At 43.8% G+C, this 13011-nt stretch overlaps 1 protein-coding gene across 1 annotated transcript in view; it reads left to right on the top strand.

Annotated features, from left to right (window-relative positions):
• LOC119963671 (probable E3 ubiquitin-protein ligase HERC3) overlaps positions 1 to 13011 on the top strand; it is a 141174-nt gene that overhangs the window by 42249 nt on the left and 85914 nt on the right. The window contains exons 16-22 of the mRNA XM_038792988.1: positions 722 to 784; positions 2962 to 3051; positions 3576 to 3701; positions 7648 to 7785; positions 10597 to 10763; positions 11080 to 11146; positions 12257 to 12342. Of these exons, the coding sequence (XP_038648916.1) occupies positions 722 to 784; positions 2962 to 3051; positions 3576 to 3701; positions 7648 to 7785; positions 10597 to 10763; positions 11080 to 11146; positions 12257 to 12342 (737 nt within the window). The remainder of the gene's footprint in view (positions 1 to 721; positions 785 to 2961; positions 3052 to 3575; positions 3702 to 7647; positions 7786 to 10596; positions 10764 to 11079; positions 11147 to 12256; positions 12343 to 13011) is intronic.

The raw sequence follows: 13011 nt of genomic DNA, 5'->3' as shown, positions 1-13011 counted from the left end.
CAATAAGCAATTTTCATTTTTCGCAGTCCAGCCTTCATTAAAACATTTTTTAAAATAAATACCTGCTGGGCATTAGAAACGAGAGTCAGAGAAAGCCTGCGTCAATTTGTATTCCTGGTGCCATGAGCAGTTGAGGTGAGCGGTTCCAGCCTGATTATTGTGATCACTGAACCAATTCATTGGGTTTGACAACTTTGTGGTCACCGTTTACAGATACCAGCTTTATTTCCAGATTTTCTTGTGAAAAGAGGCATCTGTAATTTACAAACTGCGGTGGTGGGACCTGAATGCCCTGGATTATTAGTCCAGTAAAATCATCGCTACACTTCCTAGTATGAACTGACACTATTTGACGTTGAAATGATAAGTTGTGAAGATCGGTAATACCTGAAATTCCAGGTAATATCGTCCCAAACATTCATCCTGAAAAAAAGTGGGTTAGAAATTAATATTGGGAACTGGTAACACGCAAGCAGAATCCCTGGATTCCAGCCTGACTGAGTTTTCATTCATATCCAGCCTCCATTTAAATTTGAATGGTGCTGCCGTGATTGGCCAGCTGTAAGACGGGGTTCCTAATGGAATATTTCCCCTAGGCAATGCGTGTTGTTCAGGGAAGCTATTTACATTTGTGGGAATGTAAATGAGACACGCACCTCCGTTTCCTGGTCTTCCGACAGCAAGATTGACCTGCAATGTTGGTTTTGTCTTTTCTTCACAGCTGATGAGCGGCGACCTCTGGCCAGTACTTGAGTTTCAGCAAGCCTGCTCAGCACTTCACAATGTAAGCGATGTCTGTTGAATGTTTCTTTCTGTGAGTAACGACAGTTTTATTTCGTCACCTTTCTCCCCATTCCACGAACCACATCCAGGGGCCAAGACAAGTCTGGAGACCTACTCTCAGGTCTCTAGTTGTAAGAGGGGAGTTACAGAAATGGAATGTGAATAGTTAAGGACATAGCCATAAACTTGGCCTGCCTTACATAATGGACCATTTCCTCTTATTCACGGCAGAAAGCACTTAGGTCCTTTTGGTGAGGAGCTGTCAATCATAGCAAGAGTGTTTATAAACATTATGGCTAGCATCAGAGCAGGGCCATTGAGATGCATTCAAGCGTGAAGAGAAACATAGATCAACAATCCACCAACCACATATACCCTGGGCTAATAAAACTGTCAATCCCTCGCTAGTGAAATATATTGCTATTGAATGGGAGTTTTGTGTTTCAAAGGCTATCAAGGGATTTGAAACCCTTACAAGTCTGCTTGGCTTTCAAGGAAGCCTCTGACACTTATAACAGCTGTTGCTTTAAACACTTTTGTCTGAGGCAGCAGACATTAGGGAAGGATACGTGAAAATGCAGTGATCTTTCACTGTACTGCCTGAACTGCTCTTCAGCTTTCCGGCAGGGGTGACTGATGGGGGTCTCTGGTGGAGAGTCTAATGGGATCTCTGATTGGGGTGAGTGATGGGGGGTGTCACTGGGGGAGGGGGCCGGATCACTCTCATCCGTGTGTGCTGTGGAGGGTTGGGTGGGAGGTGACTCGTTATTGCCACGGTGGGGGGGGGGGGGGGGGGGGGGGGGGTGGGGGGGGGGGGGGGGAGATGTTCCTACTTATGACTGGGGGGGTGAGGGCAGCATCTACTTTGTTACGGGTGGGGGGGGATTTCAATTGACTTTTGGGGGCACCTCAATTATGCACTGACCCCCATGACCCACCTCAGGGTCCACCGCATCAGGGTCATGCTTGGGCAGACTTGCACCAAAGCCTGCACGGTGGATTTCCCGTGGTGGGAGTTGGTGCGTAACGCAGGGTGGAGATGCGGGCTTCGAGCCCATTAGTTACATTGAAATCACCGGTTTGCATCCTCCCGCTGGCACGGGTAGCGCACTGTAGCCGCCCGCAGGGGATTGGAGCATCGCAACGGATGTGTCATGTGAGAGTACCTTTACGAAATGGGTGTTTATAAATGGGTGTGTATATAAATATCTGTAGTGAGAGTACCTTTAAGAAATGGGTGTTTATTACTACAGTGATGTCAGAGAGTGGGTGGAGCTGGGTTGTCTGTCAGCTTTTTATTTTTGTTTTTGAGCAGGCTGCAGGGTGTGTTTTAGTTTCGTTTTCAGTGTTGGAGCTGAAGCCAGACCAAGCAGGTGTACTGCTGTTCTCTCTGCCATGAAAAGACTATCTCTTGATCATTTGGTGAATTCAGAATTATAAATGTTTTCAGTAGTGACTTTAACCTGATGTGCTTCTGATAAAGGTTTTGTTTTTAAGGCATATTGATGTTAAAAGAAAAGCTTAAAGGATTACTTAGTGTTGTATTCTTTGGTGGTTGTATTTGAATTAATGGTTGCTAAGATGTTCACTGTATGTTTTAAAAAGGTTAACTTGAGTTCATAGAATAAACATTGTTTTGCTTAAAAGAATACTTTCCCATTTCTGCTGTACCACACCTGTAGAGTGGACCGTGTACTCCCCATACCACAATCTATTAAAAGTTGCGGGTCAGGTCAACTCCATGATACACTTTGGGGTTCTCTAAACCCTGGCCCATAACGGATGACTAACCATTTTTCGGGGGCACTCCATTCTCCTGCGCCTGATCGGGAATCCCAACAGCTGCATCAGGAAATGGACAGTCCACCGAATAGAAAATAGGAGCAGGAGGAGGCCATTCAGCCCTTCAAGCTGCTCTGTTATTCATTACAGTCCTGGCTGATGACCCAACTCAGTAACCTGTTCCCGCTTTCCCCCCATATCCATTGATCCCATGAGTTAGATGTAACTCGTAGATAGGTCATAGGTAAGCGGTGGACTGGAGCAGTAAGTCAGTGTCAATAAGAATTCTTAACGCGCGCAATATTTTAGATGGGAATCACTTGTTATTTTGCTGAAGTATGTATTATACACGTGTAACTGGTTTTAATCAGCATACATAATGTGTTTTGTCCTTAGCTCCAGCAGCAATTATTTGCATATCCTTGCATCTTTGATATGGAAACAAAGCTTGAAATTTTGAGCATAGAATCCACGATATTACAAGCAGTACGTATTACATTGTGTTTTGTATAAGTGCATCTTAATATTTGAATAGCTGCATGTGGTGTCTCAGCTAAGTGGCACTTCAAAGGCTTTGGGTTACGTCACAGATTGTAAGAGAGGAGCTTACGCTGCTCGCTAACCTTGGCCCTGAGCTGTTTTCTTGGCAGTTGTTTTAAAGTTGATCTTGCCAGTGTCCTCCAGCTCCGATACTGCCTGAGCGGGCATGGCGGGCACTGGGGGTTGCTCCTGGTGGAATGTACCTTCCTTGAGTCCCCACCGAACTGCCCCCTCAGGTAGACATTAAAAATGCAACGGCGCAGTTTGAAGAAGCGCATGGATCTCCCCCTTGTGTCCCGCCCAAATTCTCAATAAGATCACCAAAACATTATGTGGTCATTTATGTTCAAATTGTCTGCCTCATTTCCTCTATTACATCAGTGGTGACACCTTGTAAATTCCCACATTTCAGATTCTGGGTTCTCTGAAAAGTACTACTAGGTATAAATGCAAGTCTTTCTTTCTTTCAGTCAGAACTTGTTCTGCAGGCTTCATCGCAACCGATACTTCTACAGGTGTCAAGGCGCACGATTCTTCAGGATGCTCTGGAATGCTTAAGATCCAACAGATCAACTCTCTCTCACCCTCTAGTTAAGGTACAGAACTAGTTTGCATCAAGGAATGAGCAGATTTTTATTTTTTTGCGTAGAATGTTTCTTTTATCTAATCATCAACTAACTCTGATTACATGAAAATAGTTTTAATGCATTCATCAATATCTGTTGCCGTTACCTACCAGGTCAAAGGATGTATTTCAGATTAGATTTTGAAAGTGTTTATTTTTGGCCAATACTTTGGCAAGATTTATGGGAAGTTGGTAAACACAAAAGTTGAGTTAATTGTGCAAAGATGATTTTCTACGGTCTCAGAAGATTGAAGGTTACTGCAGCCACTAGGGACAATATAGTGTGGGGTGGTGGTGGTGGGGTTGAAGAGTTTGGGGGTAGGGGTTCAGTGGTGGTGATGGCTGCTATAATTTATTTTATATCTGTTTATGTGATGTAGGCATCTTTGATTAGGCCAGCATTTATTGCCTATCATTGATTGCCCTTGAGAAGGTGGTGGTGAGCCGCCTTCTTGAACCGCTGCAGTCCATGTGGTGTAGGTACACCCACCGTGCTGTTAGGGAGGAAGTTCCAGGATTTTGACCCGGTGACAGTGAAGGAACGGTGATATATTCCCATGTCAGGATGTGTGACTTGGAGGGGAACTTGCAGATGGTGGAGTCCCTGTGCATCTGCAGCCCTTGTCTTTCTAGGTGGTAAACATTGTGCAGGTGTTGTCAAAGGAGCCTTGGTGAATTGCTACAGTGCATCATGTAGATGTCACGGTGTATCAATGGTGGAGGAACTGAATGTTTATTGTGGTGGATGGGTGCCAGTCAAGCGCGTGGCTTTGTTCTGGATGGTGTCGTGCTTCTTAAGTGTTGTGGGATTATAATCATCCAGGGAAGTGGAGAGATTTTCATCACGCTCCTGACTTGTGCCTTGTGAATGAGTGGATAGACTTTGGAGAGTCAGGAGGTGAACTATTCTCCTGAAAATTCCCAGCCTCTTCCCAGCTCTTGCAGCCACAATATTTATATGGCTACTCCAGTTCAGTTTCTGGTCACTGGTAGCCCCCAGGATGTTGATTCAGTGATGGGAATGTTATTGAATGTCAAGGGGCGATGGTTAGATCCTCTCTCATTGGAGATGATCAATGCCTTGCACTTAGAGGTGGCACAGAAGTTACTTGCTACTTACCAGTCCAAGCCTGGAAATTGTCCATGTCTTGCTGCATTTGGGCCTGGACTGTTTCAGTATCCGAGAAGTCATGAATGATACTGAACATTGCACCATTAGCAAACCTCCTCACTTCTGACCTTATTGTGGAGGGAAGATCACTGATGAAGCAGCTGAAGATGATTGGGCCGAGGACACGCCTATGACAGTGTCTTGGGAATGAGTTGATTGACTTCCAACAACCTCAACCATCTTTAGTTGTGCCAGGTATAACCCAAACTATAGGCGAGTCTACCCCCTGATTCCAATTGACTATAGTTTTGCTCGGGCTTGATTCCACATGCAGTCAAATCAGCCTTGATGTCAAGACCCTCATCACCTCTTGAGTTTAGCTCCTTAGTTTAGGGGCTGGTTTAGCACAGTGGGCTAAATAGCTGGCTTGTAATGCAGAACAAGGCAGCAGCGCGCGTTCAATTCCCGTACCGGCCTCCTCAAACAGGCACCAGAATATGGCGACTAGGGGCTTTTCACAGTAACTTCATTGAAGCCTACTTGTGACAATAAGCAATTATTATTTTATTATTATTAGCCCAAGGTTTGACTAAGGCTGCAATGAAGTCAGGGGCTGTGGCCCTGGCAGAACCCAAACTGAGCATCAGTGAGCAATTTATTGCTGAGTATGTGCCACTTGACGACACTTTCCATCAATTTACTGATGACCAAGGGTAGACTGATGGGGTGATAATATTCTGGGTTGGATTTGTCCCACCTTTTGTAGACATGTTCTACCTCGGTAATTTTCCACATTGCCGAGCATTGTTGTAGTTTTACTGGAACAGCTTGTCTAGAGGCACAGCAAGTTCTAGAGGACAGGTCTTCAATACTATTGCTGGAATGTTGCCTTTGCCATATTCAGTACCTTCAACTATTTCTTAATGTCACTTCAAATGAATTAAATTGGCTGAAGACTAGCACTTTGATGCTGGAGACCTCAAGAGGGAGCAGAGGTCAATCATCCACTTGGTACTCCTAGCTGAAGATTGTTGCAAATGCTTCAGCCTTATCTTTTGCACTGATGTGCTGGATACACCTGTCACTAAGGATGGACACATTTGTGGAGCCATTTCCTTCAGTTAATGAATAAATTGTCCTGTAACATTCCCGGCTGGATGTGGCAGGACTGCAGAGTTTGGGATCTGAGCCATTGGTTGTGGGATTGTTTAGCTCCGTCTATTACTGCTTATTCTGTTTGGCACACAAGTAGTCCTGTGTTGTTGCTTCACCAGGTTGACCCCTCATTTTTCGGTATGCCTGGTCCTGCTCATGGCATGCTCTCCTGCACTCTTCATTGAACCAGGGTTGATCCTTTGGCTTGGTAGTAATGGTTGCTTGGAGGATATGCTGAGCCACTGGATTGTAGACAGTTCTGCTGCTGATGGCCCACAGCATCTCATGGATGCCTAGTTTTGAGTTGCAAGGAAAGTTCAAACTTTATCCCATTTAGCATGTGGAGTGTCACACAACACAGTATCATCAATGTCAAGTCAGGGCTGTGGGTGGTCACTCCTATCAACTCTGTCATGGACAGATGCATCAGTGACAGGCAGATTGGTGAGGATGAGCTCAAGTAGGTTTTTGCCTCTTGCTGGTTCCCTCACTGCCTGCCACAACCCCAGTCTAACAGTTATGTCCTTTAGGACTTGTCCAGTTCGGTCAATAGTGGTGCTACTAAGTCACTCATTGAAGTCCCCCACCCAGAGTGCATTCTCTACCCTTGAAACCCTCAGTGCTTCCTCCGAGTGACGTTCAACATTGAAGAGTACTGATTCATCAGCTGAGGTCGGGGCTGGGGGTTTGGTGGGTGGTAATCAGCAACCGATTTCCTTGCTTATGTCTGACCTGATGCCGTGCGATAACATGGGGTGCAGCATTGATGTTGAGGACTCCCAGGGCAACTCCCTTGTCGCAGCATACCATTGTGTTGCCACCTCTGTGCTGTTATTGGGACAGGGCATAACCAGGCATGGCAATGGTGATGTATTGGGCATAGTCATACTCACACACGTTGTAGACAGTGTCAATTTTGGCACAAGTCTCCAGATGTTAATGAGGAGGAATTTGCAGGGATTGTGGGGCTGGGTATGCAGTTGTCATTTCCAGTATCTAGGTCAATGCTGGGTGGCCGATCTGGGTTTTGTAGCTGTTTGAAACAACTGAGAGGTTTGTTAGGCCATTTCAGAGGGCAGTTAAGAGTCAGACACATTGCAGTTTGCCTGAAGTCACGTGTAGGGCAGACCAGGTAAAGGTGGCAGATTTCCTTCTGTTAAGAACATTAGTGAACCGGATGGGTTTCCATGGCAATCAACGATGGTTTCATCATCAGCATTGGACGCAATGCTTTTTAAATTTCAGAGAATTTCTACAATACTCCTGCCCTACTTATGTAGTTAGAATAAGCAAGATGATCCCATAGACCTTCAGCTCCAAAGCTCTTAATGTTATATAAGCTTATAGTTCATTGATTCCTTATTTGCCCTACTATGGAGATCAAACAGCCCTCTGTCTATCTAGTGACCTTTCGGTTCTTAACTGCCAACTAAAGGAAAGGTTATTACTCAAGAGAAAAACAAGGCCAGCAAGTGTTTCATTGTTCAGAGGCTAACAAAACATCAGGAATATGAAATTGTGTATACATAAATGTGTATATATAATCAAACAATACTGTATAAAAATGGAAAGAGAGCACCAAAGGACATCAAAAGGAAAACTCACAAATATTTTAGGTATCGGCATTTTATTCTTGATGCTTCCATTTCAGGTCAGATTTACAGGTGAAGCATGTTATGGACCTGGGGTATCGCTAGAATTCTTCACCCTCTTCGGTCGGGAACTACATAGCAACGGACGGATATTTCAGCGCTCCGAGGATTCTGAGTTGCTCTGGTTCCCCAGCTGGGTAAGGCTTTATTATACCGCGTGACCCAGAAAGGCGGGCATCAGAGATTTCACAAGGCCACACCTGCAGAGTTTTTTTTCTGTCTTCCTTTGGAGTTCTAAGCTGGAGATAAGTGAATTTTAACAGACAAATGGTCACGTCATAACATGGGGACCACAGTAGCCCCAATGCCATGAGATTTTTAACACTCAAACAATTACATTAAAGCGTTATTCCAACATTCCTTCCTCGTGGTTGAAGTGGATGTAATCTATTCCTTTTTTGGGACTATTTCGGTTCAAACGTATTCCTGAGATGATCTCTCTCATTTAAGGTTGAGTAAGACAGGCCTCCCTGGTACTTGAATTGGGGCTGAAGACTTGATGCACTTCTCCCTGCAAGGATATGTACATCCTTCAGACAGCCCTATTAATAGCTTTTAGCTAGATTCTAACAATCCGGATAATGTAAGGATCCCGGCATCACTCCTCAAAGAGGCACCTCTCCAGTGAAGAGTGTACGGAGATTGGTTTTTGAGTTAGGATACAGACGATTACATGAGACAATGGGCGAGGTTCTCTGGCCTTCCTGCGGTACATTTCCCGGCGACAGGAGGCAGCCCATCATTGGCCAGAGGCGGGATCTTCTGGTCCTGCCCCTGTCAATGGGATTTCCCATTGAATCCACCCCGAACTGCCTGGGAAAGCCGTGGCGGACGTGCGCCGTCAGTGTGATTGGAAGATCCCGCCGGGGTCAACAGCTGGAAGATCTCACCCAAAATACTTCCTAAATGATGTAACAGTTTATTTACAAAATTAGACGTGGTGTAAGCAGGTTTGATGGTAATGTAATCGCAACATTGACATTCTAGGAAAGCTTAGCATAATCTTGTTTCTATTAGAGAATCCAAGTCTTATTAATGTTACCGAGAGATATTTATGATATCCATCCATATTTACAGTATTTTTTACCTTAAATCACGGAGTAGAAAGCTACCACATCTAGCAAGATACCTTTATTCCAATTAAAGGGAGCACTTTCATCACTACACTGCAGCCTTTATCTTGAGAGACACAGGAGTGAATCCAATTAATCTAAAATTCCTACTGTGTAATTCTAATATTTTCACTTGCAAAGAGCTAAACCAGCAAGATCACAGGTTGAACACTTGTGTTGGGCAATAACCTTTATTTTTCGTCAATATCCTTCAAACAAACAGGATACTGAGATGTGTGGATAGTGGTCACTTCCTTGCAAAACCCATTTTCAATGGATTCAGTTAAAAAGTTATTTAAGGTCAACTTTATGGGGCTGGTTTAGCATGGGGCTAGTTTAGCACGGGGCTAAATCGCTGGCTTTGAAAGCAGGCCAGCAGCACAGTTCAATTCCCGTATCAGCCTCCCCGAACAGGTGCTGGAATGTGGCGACTAGGGGCTTTTCACAGTAACTTCATTTGAAGCCTACTTGTGACAATAAGCGATTTTCATTTCATTTTTCATTAAGATTGGCCACTGCAGATTGTAGTATCTTACAATTTACCAGTGCCTTACTGATGTGATATAAATGCCGGCTCCTGTTTCTTAAAAACTGCCTTGGTTGAGGATATGCCACAGGATGCTGTTGCCTCTGAACACACAATTATTCCCAAGCATGTCTATGAATGTTTTTTTTAAAATTTAGAGTACCCAATTATTTTTTCCAATTAGAGGACAATTTAGCGTGGCCAGTCCATCTACCCTGCACATCTTTTGAGTTGTCGGGGTGAAACCCAAGCAAACACAGGGAGAATGTGCAAACTCCACACGGTCAGTAACCCAGGGCTGGGATTCGAACCCGGGTCCTCAGCGCCGTGAGGCAGCAAGGCTAACCCACTGCGCCACTGTGCTGCCCGATGTCGATGAACTTTTAAACCATTGTTCAGCAGGTGGACTGTGCTTTTAATTTTCAATCCCTACTTCACTGGAGAATCACTCATTTTAATCGCATAACTCCTTATTTCCAGTTAGATTCTCTTGTAACTCCATCTCTATAGCTGCATTCCTTAACCTGGACAGCTCCCTTCCTATTGGTGCCTGTTCAATTTGCCACACTTGATGATTGAGGAAGTCTGTCTACTGGAAGAAACTGTCCTCAGATTACTCAAGAGGATGGGTAATAAATATAACTAGGGATTGGCAATAAATATTGCCCTTCCCAATCACATCCACATTCCATCAACAACAATAAAGTTGAGAAACTGCTACCCCATACCAGAAAGATTTTGTGAGACCACGCTTGCAAAATAAAAAACATTCACTCAAGGTTTGGGTTCCGGAAAGGTACAACCTGTGGGATGATAATTGTCTTCATAAATCTTAGTATTTTCGGGTTAAGTATTAGATAGTTGGGGAGACTGGATCAGGTGGAGGGAGATGGCCTGAACAGGAATGTGTAACAACTTAATGAGTGGACCCTTAATCAGTCAGTGGCGCACCTTGTATTTCTTGCTCAGAAATACTAAGCTATAAAAGAAAATTGAAGAATTCTTTGTCTTGGGATTGTGATCTCAGGGTATTACTTCATGATGACCTGCTGAAATATTAGTTGCAAAAAATATGACTTTATTGATCCCTGAAAGACTGTGGAAGCACACTCCTGTTTCTTGAACCATTGGTAAACCATTGGAAAATCGTGTCTAGATTTTCTTGAGCTCTTTTGGCAGGCGAGGCTATCCCTTAATCCAAAAATCTCTCTTGCGATGTCCACTGAATCCTAGATTCCGTTGTTATGAAGTACTGTGCAGACTTTGCTGGGAAGGATTTCACAATTTTAATTTTTTTTAAATATGCGCAGGAGCCAGAAAGGGATGATGTATTTCATCTGGTGGGAATTCTCTGCGGACTGGCTGCATCCAATCGTTTTATTTGCAATTTTCACTTCCCGTTGGCTTTGTACAAAAAGCTGCTCCACGTGCAGCCAACACTGGAAGATCTGAAGGAACTCTCACCAGTAGAAGGAAAGTGAGTGAACATCAAACATCGACACCACTTTTTAATCCACCAAGTTATCTCCTACGCTATCAGGCGCTTCTTTAAAATGGACCTCTAGTCCTCGGTTCGATATCCTGGCAGAAATAAGACCCATTCTATCTTTGAAATCACCGCAATCAGTTATGATAAATAATCATAAAAATGACAACTGAGAATCTAAAGTTTGTCGATCTGTTTCGGGTATTTTCCGATCAATGGAAATCAACCAATTTTCAGTTCACTGCATAGTCTGTTACAAACTTTTGTAACTGGCAAATTTCAATGACGAGCTTTTCTTGTCATTCAGATCACTCCAGGATATCCTCGACTACGAGTATGATGACACTGAAGAAGAGTTTTGTCTAGATTTTACTGTAAGTTTACGGTTGTGCAACTTTACTAATTGACTTACTTTCAAACTATTAACAAATTGAACCAAAATGAAAGGATCGCAGTGTAGGCCGGAGGGGGTAAAGGAATAGGAGCAGGCTACCCGGAATCAGCAATGTTCAAAGAGAGCGCACTCCAACCGCAGGATTGAAATGGACTCTGTAAGTTTGGAGAGCTGCGTGTGTCTGCTATGACTCCACAGAAGCTCATCCATTCCGGAAACACACTTCACTTGAAAGCTTTGCTGGTAGTGACCCTGCAACAGATGCCGGGCCCGCGGAAGGGGTGAGACCATAGCCAATTTTGACCAGTTTGTTTTATCTGGTAGTAAAAAAAATTAAGGGGAGTGAATTCAGTCACACGCCAGTGGGGAAGCCTTGTGTACATGGTAAATGGGAATGTTGCGGAACTTCTGCACATGTTCCTAAAGGGACATCTGTAACGACTTGGCCATGCTGATTGGATGGATGGTGGCCATATACCCAAAAGATCTCCCAAATGGTGCACTAGTCACTGGAACATGACCTGCTGGGTGTCCAAACCTACACCGCAATGACATCTGCAAGTGGGCTATGAAGAGGGCAGGCATTGGGCTGGTTTAGCTCACAGGGCTAAATCGTTGGCTTTTAAAGCAGGCCAGCAGCACGGTTCGATTCCCGTACCAGCGGCGCCGGAACGTGGCGACTCGGGGCTTTTCACAGTAACTTCATTGAAGCCTACTCGTGACAATAAGCGATTTTCTTTTCTATTTCATTGATGCTGACAACTGGGAGACAGTGGCTGACGGCCTGTTTGGGAGTAAGAAATTGTGGAGGGGCGTTGGAAGAGATGAGGAGAAATGGTTCGGTCAGTTGACTCAGAAGAGGATAGGAAACAAAGCTCCGTAAACCCTGCGCATTCTCAGATTTTATCTGCAGCATCTCCACCGTTCCCAACCCCGGGGAGCACTCATCTCACAGACAATATTAGTGCTTAAAGAGCCAAAATGAGTTGATTGGATTAATATGAATTGTGTAGTTAAATGAAAAGGTAAATGTGATGAAGTTTGAATTTATTCTAGGAGTTATCCCATAACTTTTGATTTATATTTGCAGATACCCAAACAAACAGCTGATGGGAACACAATTTACCAGGAACTCATTCCAAATGGTAGCAAAATCCCATTGCAAAAGCATAATCGGTAAATATTCTCCATTAATATGAACTGTTCAATCATTACTGAATTAATTTGCTCTTTGATCAGACCTGCATTTATAATAATGTTGAATAAAATGCAAATATCTAGACATTAGCATCATGTGTTATGGTTTCTAGTGTCATTCATCAATTAAGGATAGTAATGCACATTGCAGCAATTATACCCCTTGTCTCCTGAAGGATATGTCTTGTCTCTTGGTATTGTTTCAAGAAGCAGTTAGATACAGCACATGGGGCGAAGGGGTTCAAAGGATATGGGGGGAAGGTGGGATTAGGCTATTGAGTTGGATGATCAGCCATGATCAGAATGAATGGGGGAGCAGGCTCGATGGGCTGAATGATCTCCTGCTGCTCCTATTTTCTATGTTTATATATATTGTAGCATGTATTTTAAGGAGATTCACTGAAGGTGCAAAGAGAATTTTTTTAAATATCGATGTCGGACTGGAGTCATGTCATAGGCCAGACTGGGTAACGGTGGACGGTTTCCATCATTAGTGAATCTGTTCGACTAACACAATAATCACATATCGTCGAGGTCACATTTCCTGGGTACAAGCTTTACATCCCAAAATGTTTGTTTCAACCAATTAAAAATTCTCAAATGATCATGTTGAACTAATTCTTAGAATTACTGAACTTAGGAACTCCC

Source organism: Scyliorhinus canicula, chromosome 3 (assembly GCF_902713615.1).
Source record: "Scyliorhinus canicula chromosome 3, sScyCan1.1, whole genome shotgun sequence".
Taxonomy (NCBI): Eukaryota; Metazoa; Chordata; class Chondrichthyes; order Carcharhiniformes; family Scyliorhinidae; genus Scyliorhinus; species Scyliorhinus canicula.
Note: the sequence above shows the minus strand (reverse complement) of the source record. Positions and strands in the feature narration are given on the sequence as shown.